General features: G+C 31.8%; 1 protein-coding gene and 1 long non-coding RNA gene across 2 annotated transcripts; both read right to left on the bottom strand.

The window, feature by feature from the left end:
• Positions 1-55: 55 nt before the first annotated feature.
• Positions 56-1,170, bottom strand: LOC129801733 (uncharacterized). Its single transcript, XR_008751726.1, has 2 exons — positions 964-1,170; positions 56-905 (listed from the first exon to the last, which is right to left on the bottom strand). It is a non-coding gene; the product is annotated as an uncharacterized LOC129801733 (long non-coding RNA).
• A 193-nt stretch (positions 1,171-1,363) lies between these two features.
• LOC129801732 (nicotinamide riboside kinase 1) lies at positions 1,364-14,294 on the bottom strand. The gene is made up of 2 exons (XM_055847028.1): positions 14,148-14,294; positions 1,364-6,573 (listed from the first exon to the last, which is right to left on the bottom strand). Exon 2 carries the CDS (start codon positions 6,338-6,340, stop codon positions 5,762-5,764), a length of 579 nt encoding a protein of 192 aa, XP_055703003.1. The 5' UTR covers positions 6,341-6,573; positions 14,148-14,294; the 3' UTR covers positions 1,364-5,761.
• Positions 14,295-20,196: the final 5,902 nt, after the last annotated feature.

The raw sequence follows: 20,196 nt of genomic DNA, 5'->3' as shown, positions 1-20,196 counted from the left end.
AACAATAATAAAGAGATTAACAAGCTGTCCACTCCATAAAACGACAAAATTCGTGTTTTTGCTATATTTTTCTTTATTTACATAAATAAAAATCTACTTCTAATGTTTTTTTTTTTTCAAAAATTACGATCTTGACTTGAATTCAGAGATGTTGTATATATACAGAAGAATTCCTCAAATCCGGAAATTTGGGACCAAAATGTCATCCAAGTTATTGAGAAATTCCAGAGTGACTATAGTAATCCAATGAATTCAACCGAATTAGAAAGAGTCTACCGTAAATATAACAATTTCAATTGTAATGGCTAAATTATCTAAAACGGAGATAGTTGTTACAATGACAAATTTAGAGAAATAAATCGGACAAAATTATATTTCAATAACTAAGAGCCGAAAAATTGTTTTACACCATATTTGTTGTAGCCCTTGAAAGCAAATTTTGTAAAAAATGGCCTTTTCTTTGAATATTTTGACGATTCCGCCTGCAAATTTTCTTTAACAAAAACCATTTTTTTGCAAAATTTTCACCTAGTGTGTAGAGGCCTTTGTAATCAGACAGATATGAAAAATTTCTAACTTCTATTTTCAACGCTTCCAACTTTGTAATAAAATGTTGTCGTCTAGTGTAAATGAAAAGAATCTCACCACTTTATAAAAGTATCCGACTCATAAGATCGCTAGACCATATTCAAGATTTAGTTTGATGCCTATACTTGGTCCTATAGCGCTCAAGAATGCGACAATTCTATTTCCAGTAATTCCTTCGAGGATCTCTGATGTCTTGCAAGGATGCAGTGTCCAGAGTGGTCGAAAGTGTGCCGGATGATCCATTTGAGTGAGTACAGACAGAAAATCACGAGAAGAATCTTCTATCTTGAGGAGACTCCAAACATCTTCGTGAGAAACTGAAGATCCATCATTTGCAAATGCTTCAAAACCCAGGACAGGAACACAGTAACTTACATGGTATATCACATGAAATTCAATGCTGAAAATTTTTCCTCGGGAAGAAATCTTTGTTCCTTTTTTCAGCAAATAAGGAACTTCTTCATTTAAATTATTCCTGCCAATTCGAAGTTCCCAAGAATCATTGAGTTTATCCGAAATAACAAGAAATTCTGTAATTTCTTTCCGGAATTCCTCAGGAGACATTCCAATTGATAAAGTGTTCTGAAAGAGATTAGAGATATTTCCCTCAAAAGAAAGCTTCTCGGCAAACAAGAATTTTTAGTTTAATTCTCGTATCAATTCCCTCAATTCAACTCAATTTGCAGCCTTTGTTCGGTAATTTAGCAAAGTAAGAGATAACTGAGAGCGATGATCGTTTCTTTGGCGTCATAGTGACGAATGATAAATCTCGATATTGTTAGAAAAATTATATTTATTTTAAGAAAAATATACAATTCGAGATTAGTTATTAACAAAATATGCTACTTTTTATAATGTTTTATTTTTTATGCAAGTTCATTTTGTCTTTCACACTTCACATGTGCTGGAATTGCATTATTCAATTTTTTGTACTAATGGGAGTATTTTCTACATTGTATTTCCTTTATTAAATTTTCCTACAGGTTCAAGGGAATATTTTGTTTTTGAGTTGTGGAATTCATATAAAATGTCTAATTTGTCTAATAGAAGTATTAGATAGATCAATTTTAGGTAACCATTGGATATAATATTTTAATTTAAAGCTTTCGATTCATCTGTTCTGACTATGAACTTAAAATTACATTAATTTACTATTAGAAATAGTAAATTCATTTATTGTACTTAGGCCTAAAGGCCATTTTGAAAAAAAAAAAATAATAGGATGCCTCAGTCTACTTCAATAATAACCTTACTGCTTTGATAATAAGTATAATTAATAATTATAATGTGAAAAAATTCAAATTTAGAATATACGATCTTCTTTTTAGGCATCTGCAAAGTTCGTGAAATTTTTACCAGAATGAAGCGTTTTGAAGTAAATCGTTTGTAGATGTGCACGTAAATTATGTCAAATGCTTTAGTTTGACAAAAATTTCTTATAATGTATAAAGAGCATAAGACATTAAAAATTCGGTAAAAGAGAAGGGGCTTATCAGTAGACATTGGATATGACATAAAATAATAATAAAATTTTAAATCAGATTTATATTTTAAGGAAATTTTTCTCTATATACAATCAATAAAATTGTTCTTTTAATTGGAAAAATGTTTTATAATATTATATTATTAGTTTAAATTCCTAACTCCAGTCCAAACTCGGAAGTCATTACAGAGTGTGAGGTTATGTTAAGCCTAAATTTCAAATATATCAAAGGATAAGGTAAATGGTGTAAATGGTTAAAATCCTTTTTGTATAGTGCACACTTTCTTATGGTGTCTACACACTAGAAGCAATTTTCTCCTAGTTTGTAGAGGCCATTAGAAAAAATTTTAAATTAACTTAGCAATTAGTTTGGTTAATTTTATACTAAAACAAACAAGGAATTTTGCTTAGGGAATAGAAGTTAAGCTAAGTTTTGTCTTAGGAGCTCAATTCACTTTCCAACTAGAATATGTGTACTTCATGTACAGAAAATCTCCAATCAGAACTAGTGACAATCTTTCCAGATTTAAAGAATTCCTGCCTCGATCCAGGAGTGATCCCTAGTAAATTAGACGTGTGCTCTACTAAATTTATATATTTATGTTAATATTAAAAAAAAATTTCTATATTGAAAAAAAATTACCATGAAGGAAATTGTAATGGCCTAGATAAATTTATGCCCATATTGAAGAGTTTTTCCTAAAAATATGGAAATTTGCCTCAATATGGACATGAATTTCTCTAGTGTATAGAGGCCTTAAGAGAAATTTATGTTCATATTAAAGGAACTTATATACGCTTGTGTAAAAAACTGTCAAATATTGACATAAGTTTCTCTAGTATGTAGGGGCTATAAGTATCAAAATTTTAATTTGATATTTATTCGGATTTCACACATTTTTGTTTCAACCAAAGAATCATCATTTATTTAGATCATTGACAATAAATGTATGTATAAAAAATCAATTCTAGGTGAAGTTTGTTTTGGATGTTTGATAATTACCATGATTCAGACTACATCTCAGTTTTTCTAATCAATCTTGTAACAAATTACAGCAATTTCGCGAAAAAAAAATTTTATAGTATAGGGTATAACGTAACCTCACATTTTAAGATAACCTCTCAAGACCTCTTTATACTAGGATCAAATTTTAAGACACCCATTAACATTTGAGAGCATGGGAACTTAAAGCAAAACGAATATTTTATTTTTCAAAAGTTCCTAATAGATGTAAGAGGTTTGTAATCAAAATATTTTTTTTTAGGAAAGTGATCGCTCTATAACTTTGACCAGGACCAATTTTTACCATAAAGAGAAATTCTTTTTTCAAGCCATTTTTAAAGACAAAAAAGCAAACTAGTTGGAAAATGGGCACAGTAAAAGTTACTGTGCAGATTTTTGCTATCAATTTGACCCAAACCATCTTCCACTTTTTGGTTAAACTTTTTTTTCTGTGAAATATTGCATGAATAAATCATATTTTATCGAAATATATATACAGACAATTAGGGCAATTAGGTGAGATACTTAACAATCTCACCTACTATAATCCTAACAAAATTTCATATCCTCCGATCGCGCTCAAACTTGGCCAAAATGTATTTCGCCACTTCCTGTTCACGAATATATGGGGGGCTAAGGTACGTTCCCGGCCGGCCGCTCTTTGGAGCTTAATAGCTCCTAAACTAAAAGAGATATCGACTTGCGGTTTTCGGCAAAGGTTATATATCGTATGAAAATTGCAACTTGGTGCATTGACCCCCCACACCCCACGCCTCCGACCGCCATTTTGAATACCCTCCTTTTTTGTTTTCTCAATAGCTCAGCCCCTATGGCATCGATGGGGCTCAAATTTTAGTATGTTATAGCTGGGCTTTAGGGCTTTCGATCAATACCAAACTTAAGCTCCCCCGATTCCCCTGACCCGAGCAATAAGGGTCCGAAAAACAATTCTTAAAATGGCCATAACTCCGGTTCTAATTATCAGAATTTAAAAAGTGAGGGCATTTTGGAAAGCTCTCGTAAAATGCCACTTCCCCTTCTAACATCACAAGTTCATAAAACCACCACTAGGGGCGCTATTTTTAAAAAGACGATTTTTCAATTTTCTAAGTTAAATAACTCAAAAATTCCATTATACATCGGGCTGAAATTTTAGTATGTTGTAGCCGCTGCTTATACCTATCAAACAAAAAAATACTTAAGTCGATCCATAACCCCTGACCCCAGCTATAAGGGGTCAAAGTTCGAATATTGACCGGCCTCTATCTCCGGTTCCAATTAACATATTGACCTAAATTTTGGCTTTTTGGTTTCGTCTCGATGAGCACTTTCAGGTGGAAAATCAAAAACTCACCACAGGTGGCGCTGCGATAGCGTCAAAATTCATCGAAATTCAAACTCATTTTTCTCAAAAAAATCCTTTGTGCAAGTTAATCAAATTTTAGTATGTTGTAGTCCAGTCTAAGACGTTTCCAAAATGGTGCGTAAGTGCACTATGGTTATAATAGAACCGGAGATATAAGGGGTCAAATTTCACGAAATTTAAAAAATCATATCTCCGTTTTGACAAGTGAGGGCTTAAATGAAAGATCTCTTTAAACTCTACACCTTTCTAAAACATTTGAACTTCGTGGGACCAACACCAGGGGCGCCACAGTCGAAAAACCAATTTCAATATTACATAACCTCAATTATCTCGACTATCGCTGAACCGATTTTGATGATTACTTCAACATAATTGTAGAGGACATTTGTCCCTACATTTCGTCCATACATCATTTTCCGATCAGATAGTGCGATCTGTCCGATTTTGTCGTTTAAGTGTGAAAAATTGATTTTTCCCATAAGTACGCTTTGAAACCACTCAGATGCCAATTTGACTGCCTCTACTCGACCAAGACACTTAAAATAGGGTTTTAAATGGAAATTCTCACATAATACAACAATTCTTTGATATAGTTGAAATTCATCAAATGAACACTTGGGGCGCTCTGCGTGTCAGAAACAAACAACCTTGATTATCTCGGCTTCTGAGTATTCGATGAGATCAAGTTCTACGGCAAAATTATAGAGAACATTCTAGTCTACATTTCACCCATATATCGCTTTTCTGTCACTCCATCCAAATCCTTGATATTTTGGTTTAAATACAAAATTTGTGTAATTTCACGAATTTGATTCAAGATAACTGAATGGCGTACCCCAACTTCAGCTCTAAATCAAATTTGCATGCATTCCGAGTTAGCTCGCCTTAAGAATCTCACCTACATAAGCCGGTTAGGATTATCTGTCCCTTTTCCAAGATAAAGCTTTAAATCCCTTTTACAGAATGAAACTGATAATGGCTTAACAACTGTGCTCCAAAATTATGGAAAAAACTATTTTATTTTTTCTGGTAAGAGATTTTTTTCTGTCAATAATCTATGATTTTTTTACATAACAAAAAAATATAATTATTTTAATCCGAATAACAAACTTCGTCTTCATAGAAACGAGAAATTATCAGCCCCTGAATGATCTACTTTCTTACAAAAACACCACAGCTCTGTCAATCGAGACACTCTTGATAACTCTTCGAGATAAATGAACTGACCGCTTCCACAATCACTAACCAACAAATAAAATTGTTCCCTGAATAATCACCCTTCCTGGAAGCTCTTCTTCCAGGAAAAAAATGATCAAAGTCGTCACAAATATTGCTTGAGAATGTCACTGACGTAATCCAAACACTTCTCAGGTGCCAAGGTGCCATTGAGAAGCCTAATATCCGTCCTATCCTTGATCTCCTGGAAATGCTTCTCGTACATCGGCCACACGCATGTCTCAAAGTATCCAAGAAAGTCTGGAGGACAATAAGTCCGAGTCCTGCGCCTGGCATAAGCAATTTCGTACGGTATGTGAAGATGAAATTTTGGATTGCAGATATCCACGAGGTATGGATGATTGAAAACCAAGAAACCCTCTATTATTAGAATATTGGTTACAGATTCTGAAGCTTGATTTAGAATATTTTCCACATCTCTGCACATCTTATCCATATCCAGAGCCGTCAAGATGTCCCAGTTCACGTGTCCTAAATGATCAATATGCTGATGCTGTGGATGATCTTCAGGCAGGAAATAATCATCCTGATTGATTAACTCAACACAGCCAATGTGTCTTCTCGAAGGATCACCAGCAAGTCTCTCTTTGAGATGTGTCGCAAGGGTCGTCTTGCCACTGCACGTGGCTCCGGAAATGCCCACAACCAACCAATTTTGCCGCATCCTACAACTTATTCCGCGTCCAGGGTCTCGGGATGTAACCAAGGTGATGATCGCGCGCGATTGGGAAGGTCACGACGGGTATTTATGGAGATCTAGGACTGACCTCTTCGTGGTAGCAGCTCAACAATCTCTGGTGACGCACTCGGACATTCAGCTGCCGACTAAAGGGGTCGATCTCTCCGCTGAGACATCAACTCATCTGACACTCTTAACCCTTCCCGCTGGGATGGATGCTTTTTTGATAACACAAAATAAAAAATGGAAAAAAATTTGCAGGAGATCTCCCAAACATGAACATTACTTTGCATGAAATGCAACGTCAGTTATGAAGTGTCGGAAGAGTGAATAAATGGACAATGTTGCGATTTATGAACAAAAAACAAAATTAATAATATTAAAGTAACATAGAGGCTTAAAAGTATAGTGCGTAATAATGGGAAATTCCATAATAGCTTTTCCACAAGCTCAGCAGATTGTTTATCAGTATTTAATTATGTTTTTTTTTCTTTCATAATTTTACATTAAAATTATTATAATCATTTTCAGTTGTATTTAGTACTGAGAAAATTAAATATTAATCGTCCTTATCATATAATTTTCTAGCATTAAATTAATAAGCTGTTTAATATAGGTATCGAGAGATAGAAAATCAACAGATAATTGAATTACAATTAGTGTAAAATTTTCTATTTAAGTTCTCTTTTTATAACTAATTTAGAAAATGAATTTAATTAGTGTCTTTTATGTTATTCTATTTTATTTAATCAGTAAAAACTATAGGAGAAATAAGAATTTCTCCTACTATACAATATTTTAAGTATTCGAAAATAAATGTTTAGTCTGTAAAGAAAGCATTTATTCTTCCGGCACACCTTTTAGATCAGTAAAATTTCATGAAATCAAAATTCATGTTCCTTTCTCTCTCAAAAGATTTGCATAAGTGTATCCTCCATAGTTTTGAACAAAACATTAGGCTGAACTAAATTTAATTTATAGTGATGTTTAAAAGAGAGAATAGGATAGACTTAAGGAGTACTTTTGAGAAAGAAAGGGATGTGAATTTTGACTTCACGAAATTTTCCTGACCTAAAAGATATGCCGGAGTCATTATTTTTAGAGCAGTGAAGGGTTGTTGCCTCCCTCTCCCCAAGAGAAATTTAAAAAAAAAATCAAGAACATTTAGCTCACCTTGAGGGTATTTTTACACAAAGAAAAATACATTTTATTCATCTATAAAGAACTTTTGTTGAATCTTTTAAGCTTTCCAAAAGCTCAAGTATTCATCTAGGGGACACTGGGACACCACTGAACACGGGATAGAACTAAAAACTAATTTTTAGTTCAAAACTACTTGGACTATCCCGACCATTTCTTCAGCGGACAAGCATCAGCGCCTATAAATTTTTATAAGTCTTGTCTTCTGAAGTCGATTATCTGATTGAAAAATCGCAGTGTTTGGTGCTGCCTCGTTTATGTTGCCCAATTTTCCCCTTTTTTTAATTCCATTTGGAATGAAAATGAATTAATCCATTCCTTACCATACGCAAATTGAGTGATTTTAGATGATTTATTCCTGGGCAATTTTTATCCGAATTGCTGTCGGGAATGGATTTTTAGTAACTTTAGTTCTTCAAATACTTGAGAAAAATAGTCCGACAGAGATGAAAATACATTTTAACAAACAATTTCCTTCTACACACAGAAAAATTTGTACACAAAAATTTCTGTACATAAAAGCAATAACTTTTGTGCACATTATTTGCTACACTAAGAGATCACGAAAAAGTGTACGCAATGATTTGTTCACCGAAAGGAGCTAAGATCGTGTACATTTAGTACTCTAGCAGTTTTTCTCTCTCAGCGAGAGGGAGATTGAGACAAATCATAGCACAAAGAGAGAGAGAAAGCAAGTCGCATGGTACTAGTACGGAGAGTTTTGCACAATATTCTCATCATTTGACAGTTTCTCGCGAATCATGGCGGATGATATAAATACGGTGGTCAAATATGATGGTGAAAACGCGTGGTTTAGTGTCGATTTCCGTGAGAAAAAAGTGTTTTTAGACCTGGAAAAAGCAGGTAAGTTTTCCATCCATTTGTGAAATTCTTCAGAGAAGCGGTTTATTATGTTTTTTTTTGTCTACAGCTCGAGAATAACTCCGGGAAGCTGGAGATGTTTGATGAAACTGACGCCGTCAACTATCTCAGCATTTGGGAAGAAATATATTTATTTCAAAGCTGCTCCTTTTGCTAGATTAACCAAGGCCATCCCTTGCTCCACAAAGTGGCAGTAAATTGGAAGTCCACTGTGGAGGTGGCTCCACCAGCTCTTATGAAATCGTCAGATCTTTTCTACAAGTTCATCGTAAAGGTAATCCGCCATATTTTCTAAATCTAAAATTTACTATATTCGAGGTTTCCAATTCAGATTAGATTAGAAAGGGGCTGTACCTTACAAGACAGCAGCACCCAAGCCTCCATTTGGGCCCCATTGTGTCCAAGTTTTCAGTTAGTGCATTAGGCATATGATAATTTCAAGAAAAATTTGAAACTTTCGAAATATTAAATTAAATAATTATTTAATTTGAAGGAAAAAACAAACGTAATTTTTTCTTCAAATTTTATTGTATAATATGTTTAAGATTTTAAAATTAATAAATTTAGTCATAATTCAAACAATTTTCTATCCTAATTCTTTTCAAAAATTTTAAAGAAGCATATGTTGAAATTTTCAGATCGTTCTTGAAATTTTGTGAAATTTTATACTACTGCTGTAAAAATAATTTTTATAAACATAAAAATAATTTTATGTCATTTATTTCCAAATTTTGAATTATCTGATGTGATATGTTTCGATAGTTAATGAAATTTTTAGAAAAAACATTTGCTTGACCCAATTAAATGAATTTATTTATTAACCAAACAACTTTCTATACCAATTTTTGTAGAACCACTCTTAATAATGGGTTTTCTATGCAAAAAGTTAGTAATATGGTAGAAAACGGATTTCTTCACTGATTTGAATCATATTTACCTTCTCTTATCCATTTAATGTTACTAATAGACTGACTGAGAATTAACTTATTCTAAATAATTGTTTCAGAATGGTCCCCAGAAATATATGAGTTGTTGAATAACGCTTCTACGTTCAACTGGAAGTAGCCGTGAAACTAAGCGACCATCTTTGAAGCAAGTATTCAAAGATTTCATAGTATTTCAGTCGGGAAATTAATAAATAACTTCAAAATTGTCTCCAACCATACTTATTTAAGGTGGAACACGATTAGATATAAGACGCTTTTATGTGCCAGTTGATGAATCACTAATTGTGATGAATTGTAAGTACAATTGCTGAAAAAATCTAAATATATATATTTAAATGGATACTATAGTATCCAAGTAAAATGATATAAATTTGATAAAAAAAGCATAATATTTTTCTGGAATTTTTTTCAACATAATAAAAATATTATTATATCAAGCTCTTAGGCATATAAAAGTACATTTGAACTATATTTTCAAACATTTTCAATCAAAAAATTTAAAAATTCAGCTTTTGAGGCTTTCTGGGGATTTTTGGAGACCTTTTTAGTAAAAATATACTTTTCGGTGGACAAGATTTCTCGGAATTGGTTCATCTGAAATCCAAAAACTAAATATTTTTTGTTATCTGATGAGTCAAATTAGTCCACGAACGAAGGATTTTTGAAAATAACTTTTTGATTTTAGGGAAAATTTAAAATAAGTTCTGATCAAACAAACATAAAATTCTTCGTTCAAGGACTAGTTTAACTCATCGGTTAACAGGGAATATTTGATTTTTAGATTTCAGATCAACGAATTATGAGAAATTTTTTCCACTGAAAAGTATATTTTTTCCAAAAAAAATCTCTAAAAATCAGGTATTACCATGGCTAAATTTTTAAATTCTTTAAATAAAAATTTTAGAAAAATATAATTCAAATATTGTACTTTTTATATGCTTGAGAGCTTCAATTACATTTTTTTTTATAATTCTGAAAAAAATTAGAGAAAATATTTCATTTTTAAGTCTTCTTGACCCACGTAACTTCTTAAGGTAAAAACAAAGAAAGAAATATGTATGTAAAATATGTATGTTGACAAAATTAAACACAAGAAATATTTCTCACTTTGCATAATTAACTCTTATTATTGTATAGTTTTCAAAAAAATATATAATGTGTATAGAGAAATTGTTATATTTTAGCTATATTTAAATAAAATATTTTTAGTAATGACTGAATAATGTTTCTTTTAGCGATAAGTCACACAATGGAAGCTATAATTGAAAATCTGAGTTATCGTTGAAAAATGCTATTAGCCTACATATAGAAAGAATATTTTGTAAAATTGTTCGTAAATGTTTGTGAATTACTATTGGGGATTTACGAAATGCTCGTAAATCATGTAACCCACTAAAATGTTTCTAAAGTATTATATTTTTTCGCAAATACTGTCTGTAACACGATCAACCAATGAGCATTTTTTGTTCTTTTACAAACAAAAATGTACGAACAAATGTTTGTAAAAGAGCAAAAAATGCTCATTGATTGATCATGTTACAGACAGTATTTGCGAAAAAATATAATACTTTAGAAACATTTTAGTGGGTTATATGATTTACGAGCGTTTCGTAAATCCTCAATAGGAATTCACAAACATTTACGAACAATTTTACAAAATATTTTTTTCTAGAACTTGCTCAAAACGTTAACCGTGGTTAAAAAGAAATAAAACAAAAAATACACAAAATGTTAACAAATGTTAAAAATTTCTCCACCAAATGTTAAAAAATTGTGTACCCAATGGTAAAAAGTTGTGTACCAAAAGTTAACAAATTGTGTGCCAAACACTTGCTTAAAATTTTACCAAACACTTTTTCAAATCTGGACAGCCCTCGGTGTAACAATTTTGTGTACAAATTTTTCTGTGTGTAAAAACTAACTAACTAATTAACTAACTAGTAAGTTTTTGTACCCTTTAGTCTAAAACTCTTAATATTTGCAAAATTGGTACATAAAAATGGATCAAACAGAAGAATTTCCTCAAAGAACAGTTCCTGGCATTTTAAAATCCCAGTAAAGGGTTTTATTTTATAGATCTTTCAAGAACCTCAAATACATAAAAATTGGATTAAATTTTGCGATTTTTTTTTCTGAGAAACCTCTTATTTTTTGTTACGTTAATTTTATCGTTAATCTTTTTTTCTGCGAAATTAAATAAACCGAATCTTCAAAATTTTGCCACAAATTGTATTCATGAAACTTCAAGTTTAACCCTTTAACGACGAGACACTTTTTACGGGCTGAAAATCAACAATAAAAATTAAACTGGGAAACATAATCAATGATAAGTCTTACATCTAACCTTGGAAAGTCCAACAGAGTCTGATTCGGTGTATTTTGTGCTTCTATGAACGATAGGGACAAAAATAGCCCAAAAAAATGTAAGTAATTTTTCTGACAATACCAATGAATAATATTTTTCGCTTTAATGAAAAATATTACGTATGAGTATTGTAGTTTTTATTGCCAAAAGGATTTTGCTTAAAAAACATTGGAAGTATAAAAAATAAATAAAATCAATTATGAATTTGAGAATTTAAAAAATCGCCATTTTTGAGCTTAAATATTTACTATAGTCAATATCTAGAGACTGGCAAAAAATATCCTAGATTCGTTCAACCTTCTACTATTTACAATTATGCACAAACATAAGGAAAAAATAACTTTAGGTGTTGCGCCACACAGTGTGGCACACTGTATTTTAGAGTGATTGTATTATAAAAACCCCACCTAATTTACCAAAATGAGCCTGATGGGGAAGGGGGAAACCAAATTACTTGATCAGTAAAATGTACTTTCACTCTCTCTTGGTTCCTGACCGTTCCCGATCGTCAGTCCTGGCGCCCACGGAATTTCTACTCCGGAAATTATAAATTTGGTCTGAGTATTTGTGCAAACTCGAGGACTCATCAGAATTACGCGCAATTAGACAAATATTTAAAAATAATTTGCAAAGTTACCATAAATTGTTGCATCTCAGAAATTATAATAATTATTCTGTCTTCCTAAACTTCCTTTTTCATTAAAGTGTTTATGTGCGAACCAAAAGTTTAATTTTTTTTTATTTGGAATCAAAAGTGGTCGCTACATAGGTAGTCAGGAAAATTTATTTTCTTTATGGGACACCGGTGTTCCCATCGTCCTTAAAGGGTTAAATTGACTCAATATCATGACGAAAATATTTGAAAAAACAATGAAAATTTGAAATCTTTTTTCAAATAAAATTACTAATCAAATTTAAACACTCATTGATTCTTATCCCCAGCGCACATTAACTTTTGTTTAGTAAACATGTTTTTGACATTTCAATGAGAGTGACTGAGATCTAGATCTAGTCATCTCGCTCTATCTCATAGGAAATTTTGAAAACATATTGTGCGCTGGGCATTAAATTTAAGTATTTAATTTATTATTTAATTTTTTTTATCTATTATTTATTAAATACTTATTACTTATTAGTTAAATAAATAATAAATAAATTTGACTGACACTAATCCTAAAATTATGAGTGTTAAATGAGTGTTAAAAAATACAGAGAATGCGGTGTATGGTTGTGGCTTCCATTTGAAAGTGCGTGCCTTTGATATTTCAATTTTTCTCTTACTTCTCAAAGCAAAATTCTATTTTATAAACTGTGGATTATACAACTGACTACTTTCTATAACCTTCGATTAATAAAATAGAATTTTGCTTTGGGAAATAACAGAAAATTGAAATATTTCTTTACCTTTAGAGACATTTGAAAGATATTTTCAAGGATAATAAAATATTCTCTAAAAAATCTTTTTAAAAGTGGCAAAAATTGCTTTGGGTTAGTACAATAAGTTACTTTTTTCGGCCAATTTCGACAGTTCGGTTTTTCTGCCTTTTCGTGAACCAATCTGCCTTTTCATGAACTTGTTTCGCTGAAAACACCTTTTGGAAAATGACTTGAAAAGAACGTTTCTGGTTAAGATAGAGAAAATTGGTCTGTGATCAAATTTCATATTAATCTTTGTCAATTGGATAATTTATTCATACAATGAAAACCTAAATCTAAATCTATCTAAAATTTCCCCATGCTTGGCAATGTTTGAACCTAAATTTTAGAAAAATTTACACATAATCAACTTTTAGCAAATGACCCGAAAATACATTTTCCAAAAGTGATGGAGGGAAATGATCTTCAGTGGGACGGTAAATTTTTCTATTTGGTAATATCCGTCATTGAGAGTTTTAAATTTTGAAAGCTAGATGAATAACAAAATGTTCTGTTTTATTGATTTAATTACCCGATTTAACATTTCACTAATGATAATTTTAAATTTGAGTTTTGATTGCAAATACATTATTCACAAACCTTTAGTTGGTACGAAGAAAAAAACTCAGAAAATATTTTATGAATATAGACAGAATCTACAAGAACTTACTAATAAATTTTTTTTCTCATCTCCAAATTCTCAGATTATTATTTTTTTTTTTAGATAATATGAGAGTATTGGATAATTTTGAGAAAATAAGACTCAATCGGGTTGCAAATTTAATTAGCATGTGCTAAAGAATTTCTCGGTTAAGCAAATACAGGTAAATAGTGGTCAATAATCAATTTATTCCTGTTACTCAATTTATTCATGCAGGTAAATTAGTGGAAAGGTAGGAAAGTTATTTTTACTTTATTTCCGAATGAGGCTTTTTGAGTTTATTTTGCAGATGCTTTTCTGTAAGGAAATTAATTGTCTTACCTGTGGAAGATGCTTAGATGATTTTAACGTATTTCCGGACGTGGTAAATTGTGAAGGCTGCAAGAGCTCCTAAGAAACAGATGCCAAAGATCGCTGGAAGCATGAATGCAAGTTCCACAGGTAGAAAAAGGGAGTGTATCCAGTCTCCTAAGGAAAACCAAAAGAAAATTAGCTGATTTTGTTTTAGAGAAATAGCCCTAAAACTCACCTTCAACTTGAATAAACGGCAGAATGAGCCAAGAGACGTAGTAAATAAAGACGCACAGTGTTACAGTCAAGATGAATTTCCCGATGATTGAATCGTTCATCCTCGATGACACTCTTAAATTATTTGTACAATCACACAACTTATCACGTGTTCAATGAACATTCTTTTTGTCAAGGTGAAAAAAGTATTAAAAATCCATCCCAGAAGAATGTTTTGCAATGCGAATTTGTGGAAAAAGTAAACAAAGTGTTGTCAAATATTTTTTAGTGCGGATTCTGTGAGAGGGCAGTCATTGCTTTTTCAGTGCTATAAATAAAATCCTAGCCTCAAACCATTTATTGATACTTTTCTTCGCCCGTGGTTTTGTTATAAAATTTAAATTAAGTTCTGCTGGGTTGATAAATAACGATTTTATGATTTTCAAAAAGTTTTCTTGCATTTCAAAAATCCAAGATAATAAAAATTCCTTCCATATCTTAAGTACCGACATCCCCTGAAAAACCTCATTTGATTTTATCATAGGATCATAACATTTTTGCCTTGCACAAAAACAATTTTTTTTAGCTCCCTCCGCCAAGATCAGGGCAGCAAAAACGCCTTGACGACAGTAAATCATGTTGAGTCACTCTTATCGAAAATTCACGTGGAGATTCTCTCTGACAAAAAAAAATCCTCAATGAAATGTAGCGATTTTTTTGAGCACCCAGAATGGCAGTTGGATACCTCTTTGGCGACTGTGACGTTAAAAGCGATGGCCAATTAGAGAAATTATAATGCAAATCATTCAACACGGTCAAGCCCATAAACCTCATCGTATTGGGAAGGTGAGAGAATCACAGTCTTTCACTTTTTCAAGAGTGCTTCTTCACGGTTTTCTAGCCCAGAAAAAAAAACACCAGATTTTAACACAGAGATGAGGAAATTCTCAACATTCTGAACTAGTAATGAATTTCTTTAGAATACTCTTTGGATTTCGATATCTTAAATCATCTTTCCAAGAAGTCAAAGAGTCAAAATTCGGCTGCCACCCAGTGATCGTCATTCACCAAATATTCTATTAATCACTTCCTCTGACTGCGTGGTTCTGATCACGACACCAACTAGTTCACCAAGCACCTTCCGTTTGAGGAATTTGGCGCCAAAATGAACGATAGCGATATCTAATTTGCCAAAGTATACCGCGCGCACTAATTTCACAAAATTTCATGAGAATTTCCTCGTGCGCATATGGGAAGAAGGTGAATCGTGACGTCACAGCTGACACGGATTGCAGGCCCACACGACCACTGCGTAATTTTACGGATGCGTTCGTTCAACTTTTCTGCGGTTTTCGTGGCATCTTCCGTAGCAAAAATAGCTTTCTTGGAAGCATACGCTTTTCGCGCGAGGAGGGGAAATTGGGATCAATCGGTCAAGATATCTTGTAAAAAAAAATGGGCCAGAAGTCACTCTTCGAACATGAGGCCTAACTCATAATTTTTCTCCACAACTTCATTCGTTTTCTATTTAGAAAAGTTTTTTTTTTTTTTTCAAAATAGAAAAGAACAAATAGTCGAGTAAGAGTTATTGACATTTCCTCTGAAAATTCCGAGAAATTGAAAAGAATTCTCAAAATAGACAATTTGACTCAATATTTGCCTCTAACCATTTTCTTTAATGAAATAGCTCTGCAAGATATTTGCAAATTACTAGAAAAGTAATATTTGAGATCATTGATCCTAAATGTCGCTTGTTTTTATGAGCAACGCACAATAACTTTTATTTTTTAAACATGTTATAGACATTTCATAAATAATGAGCGAGATTCATTCGAGTTGTCTATATTTTGCGTTTATTCATATATTTAAATAATTATTTTAATTCACGAATCTGTCAAAAAAAGAAAGAAATCTGCAACCAATTGTACTACTCGGCATTCATTTTTCGCCAAAATATTAAAAATGAAGAACTCACTTGGGAAGGAACATCACGTACTTATAATAATTAACTGCTTGAAAAAAGAATTTTACTTACGATTTTATGGCTTCTTATTATTTTCATTATTATTATTAAAAATAATATCGGTTTAAATTTCGAAAAACAGTGAAAATTGAAACTTTAATAGTTACAGCCCTTTACCTCCAAAGTTTGTAGCTGAACAAACCTTTATTTGTAAAATTAATGAGTTACAAACTTTTACCTCCAAAGTTTGTAGTTGTACAAACCTTTATTTGTAATATGCTCAGTTACAAATTCGGCTGTAAAACTACAAACCATTACCTCCAAAGTTTGTTAGGTTACAAATTTACCTCCAAATCTACAAATCTTTTGACAAATCTTTTTTTTCTGAGTAAATTTAATAAAATATTGTAAGACTAATCGGTTCCGCGGCTAAAGTCCCTGCCGTTATTTTGAATTCCCAAAGACTGATTTGGTACGTAATGTGCCTTGTCCCTTAGGGTTAGCCCTCTGAGTGGGAGGTAAAGGGTGTGCATCTTTAAGAAAGCCTATTAGTGAACATGCCTTCCGATGAGCATAAGACTTTAGGCAGAGAGCCAATGTGCCTTCCGATGGTGCGCTCTCACAAGCAGTCAGTCGATCCTGAGCTACGAGTTCATCAACACACCCTTAACAAGAGTAACCTTGTCGGGCCACCACCACCAGTTGTGCTTCTCTGCCCGCTTTCCAAGATCTCGGTTATTTTAATCTCACAATATGGATCTGCTCATATTGCTTGTTTTTATAAGAAGTTACTAAAACATACATATTTACAAAATAAAAGCTGTTCTGTGTTGCGTATAAACTGCACACCTTGTACCTGTACAGTGTACACGATTTATCTTTGTTATTTTCACTCAAATTATCGTAATCCGCATGAATGAAAATTACCGATAAAATTCTATTTATGTGGAAAGGAAGATTTTTTGAATTAAGTTTAATGACGGCTATCATTTGGCACAAAACGCTTTTGACTATTTACCAATTCTGGTTTTTATAGTAAAGTTTTATAGTGATAATTATCCCCTATAATAACAATAATAATATTAAAATTTATTGAAAAACTCAAAATTTTTCTATCTGTCAGCGACTTTACAAGCAACTCCACGGGGTAGAACGGCAGTCCGTCCGACTGTTACCACGCATACAGGCCGAACGGTTATAGATAGAAACTTAGTACCTTCGGGAGATCCTCCATAAAAGTTATCCTAGGACTGTTAACATTTATTCCACTCTCATCCCGCCAATACCATATTTTTGGGGATTGCTCGAAAACGCATCGTGCGATTTTTTTTCCATTTGTGGATATATTTTAAAGATTGCCCAGACGGACATTGGTTCATATACATCAATACCGTGTTGAATCATTCCCAATAACAGTTTTTCAATGTAAATGGTTGAAGTTGAAAAGGCTCTAGAGAGCATTATTTCACAACCTAATATAATGTTTGGTCTCGTTGGAAAGGTCTCGGAATTCTTGGTAAGCCTGAACCGATTGCAAATAATTTTGAACTCAATCTCATCCGAAATCCAATTATATTACTTGTAAGAAATTTTGGGCGATGTTTTGAGTATAGATTATAAATCGGTTCAAATCGGTTGTAAACCAGTAAACTCAAGAAGGAAATGCCCAGTAGAAAAAACTGTGAAATCCTTGAACTTATGAACACTATGCCTTTCCCCATGAAATGAACCAAAATACAGACTCTAAGAATATAGCTAAATTACGCAAGAGCACTTTTGAGAATATTGTTAAATGACATCTATTCTGAAAAAAGTTCATAAAAATTTTCAAAAGTTTATTATAGGAAGTTCAAATTTGGATGTAAAATTCGAAATACTCAAAAATATTGTTGATTGAATTAGTTCGTTTTTTTTTTGTCAATTTGTCAAACCTCAACAAATATTTGCATACAAATAACACAATTGGATGTATTTTTTAAATTCACACCCAATTTCAATGTCTTTTTTTTTTGTCCTTAGAAACCGATCTTCGATTATCTTTTCTTGAGAAAACTCCGGATATGAGCACTCGAAATTATTCTTTCCCCATTCTTTTCGGTTTTAAAATTACTTTCTTTTTATATAATTAAGATTAGCAAATGAATAAGAAATTTAAAATATAATCTTGTTTGAATTTATTTTCCAAAATAACTTTATAAGCTTGTATTAACAAAATATACAGTGCACATTGAAGTTAAACAGTTCAAGTCGTTCAAGTAGTTTATCGGAAGATTTCTGAAAATACCATGTAAAGCGGTACAAGTTGGACAATGGTACAATTTGGACGGGGCTTTTTGTCTTGATAAATTTATTACTTCATTTTTATTTGTTTATTTTTAATGCTTTAGTTTTATAATTTGTTTCCTTGTGCTTAAATACAAATGTTGTACTGTATTTATCAAGAAAAAAGTCATGTCCAACTCGTACCGGCGAATTGTCCAACTTGTAACACTAATTCAAAATTATATCACTTCACCCTAATTAATTTTTCAGAAAAGTTCAAAGTCTCCGCGAAAGAAATCGAAAAGAAAGATCTTTGTTGATCCCATTCCACGTTTCACTGGCGAAATACAATTTTTACTTAAGTCAGAATACTTACACATTTTCACCCGAGAAGTTGATTTGCAATAAAAATGAGAAAGAGAGGAAAAAAATATAAATATTTTGGGCGAAAGAAGAAAAAAGCGTGTGATAACAAAATATAAACTCATTTTAATGCACTGATGCAGCACAGGAAAAAAATGTGACGAATGTGAAAGATCTGCGAGACACTTCCAGAGTCATTGTCTTCAACTTTTTCTCTAAATATTTTTCATTTCGCACAATCTTATCGTGTGTTAGTTTTTTTTACTGCTTCTTATTCTTCTTTTAAATTAAAAACGCGTATGCTCTTGTCACATTTTCATTGCCGAAAAAACACGAGCTGGGGCAAAAAAGGAGAGAAATGACGAAAAAAAAAGAAATTCTCCAACATTATCTAGGTCAGTTTGAAATTTGTTCTAAATTCTCTGGCTCACATGGAGAGAGAGCAAAAAAATATGTTTATAAATCAAAATGAGAAACGATCTTAGCTGATCTTTCTCTTATACTTTAGCCATATTTCTGGCTCGCGAAAACAAGCAAGAGTCTGGACCGTCTTTTTTTTATCACTCCCACTTAAGTTCAAGAGGTCACCACTGAGATTAATTGTTAAAAATATTATACTTTGCTAGTTGGCAATTGAATATTTATTTTACATTTTTGATAATTTTTTGAGACTTTATTGCGTGATTGATCATTATTTGGCCAGAAGACAATATGTTTTTTTTCTCAAATCCATGAAGGTAATATAATTGTTTTTCTTTGAACTTTTAAAATTAAAGTTAATTATTTTAGGTCTGTATAAAACTTAGTAAAGAATATAAAATTAATGTTAGTAAGAAAATTATATACAATTCTAAGTAGATTCACAACTTCTTGATTTTTGCTGCTTTTAATATTTTTTGAAAATAAAAATAAAGAAATAAGTAATAAAATGATGAAAGATTGCAGTACAATAACGATAATAAATTTTTCAGATAAAAAATCTTAAAGATCTGTTTTATTATTTTTCCTTTTTAAATGACTCTGAAAGATGTTCTTTCACACGTGTTTTTTTTCTATTTAGAACCTTTGCTTTACACAATAAAAATTAACTTTAATTTATTGTGATCACGAACAAGTTATTCATTTATCGGAAAGATTTCTAATTTTTCTATTATTCTCGTCAAATTTTTTATTGTAAATATTTTTTAGAAAACATGTAGAAAACATGTGACGAAAAATATTTTTCCTACCGGACTTCCATTTATGAGTCCTATTTGTCTAAAACGCATAGATCTT

Source organism: Phlebotomus papatasi, chromosome 2, assembly GCF_024763615.1.
Source record: "Phlebotomus papatasi isolate M1 chromosome 2, Ppap_2.1, whole genome shotgun sequence".
NCBI lineage: Eukaryota > Metazoa > Arthropoda > Insecta > Diptera > Psychodidae > Phlebotomus > Phlebotomus papatasi.
Note: the sequence above shows the minus strand (reverse complement) of the source record. Positions and strands in the feature narration are given on the sequence as shown.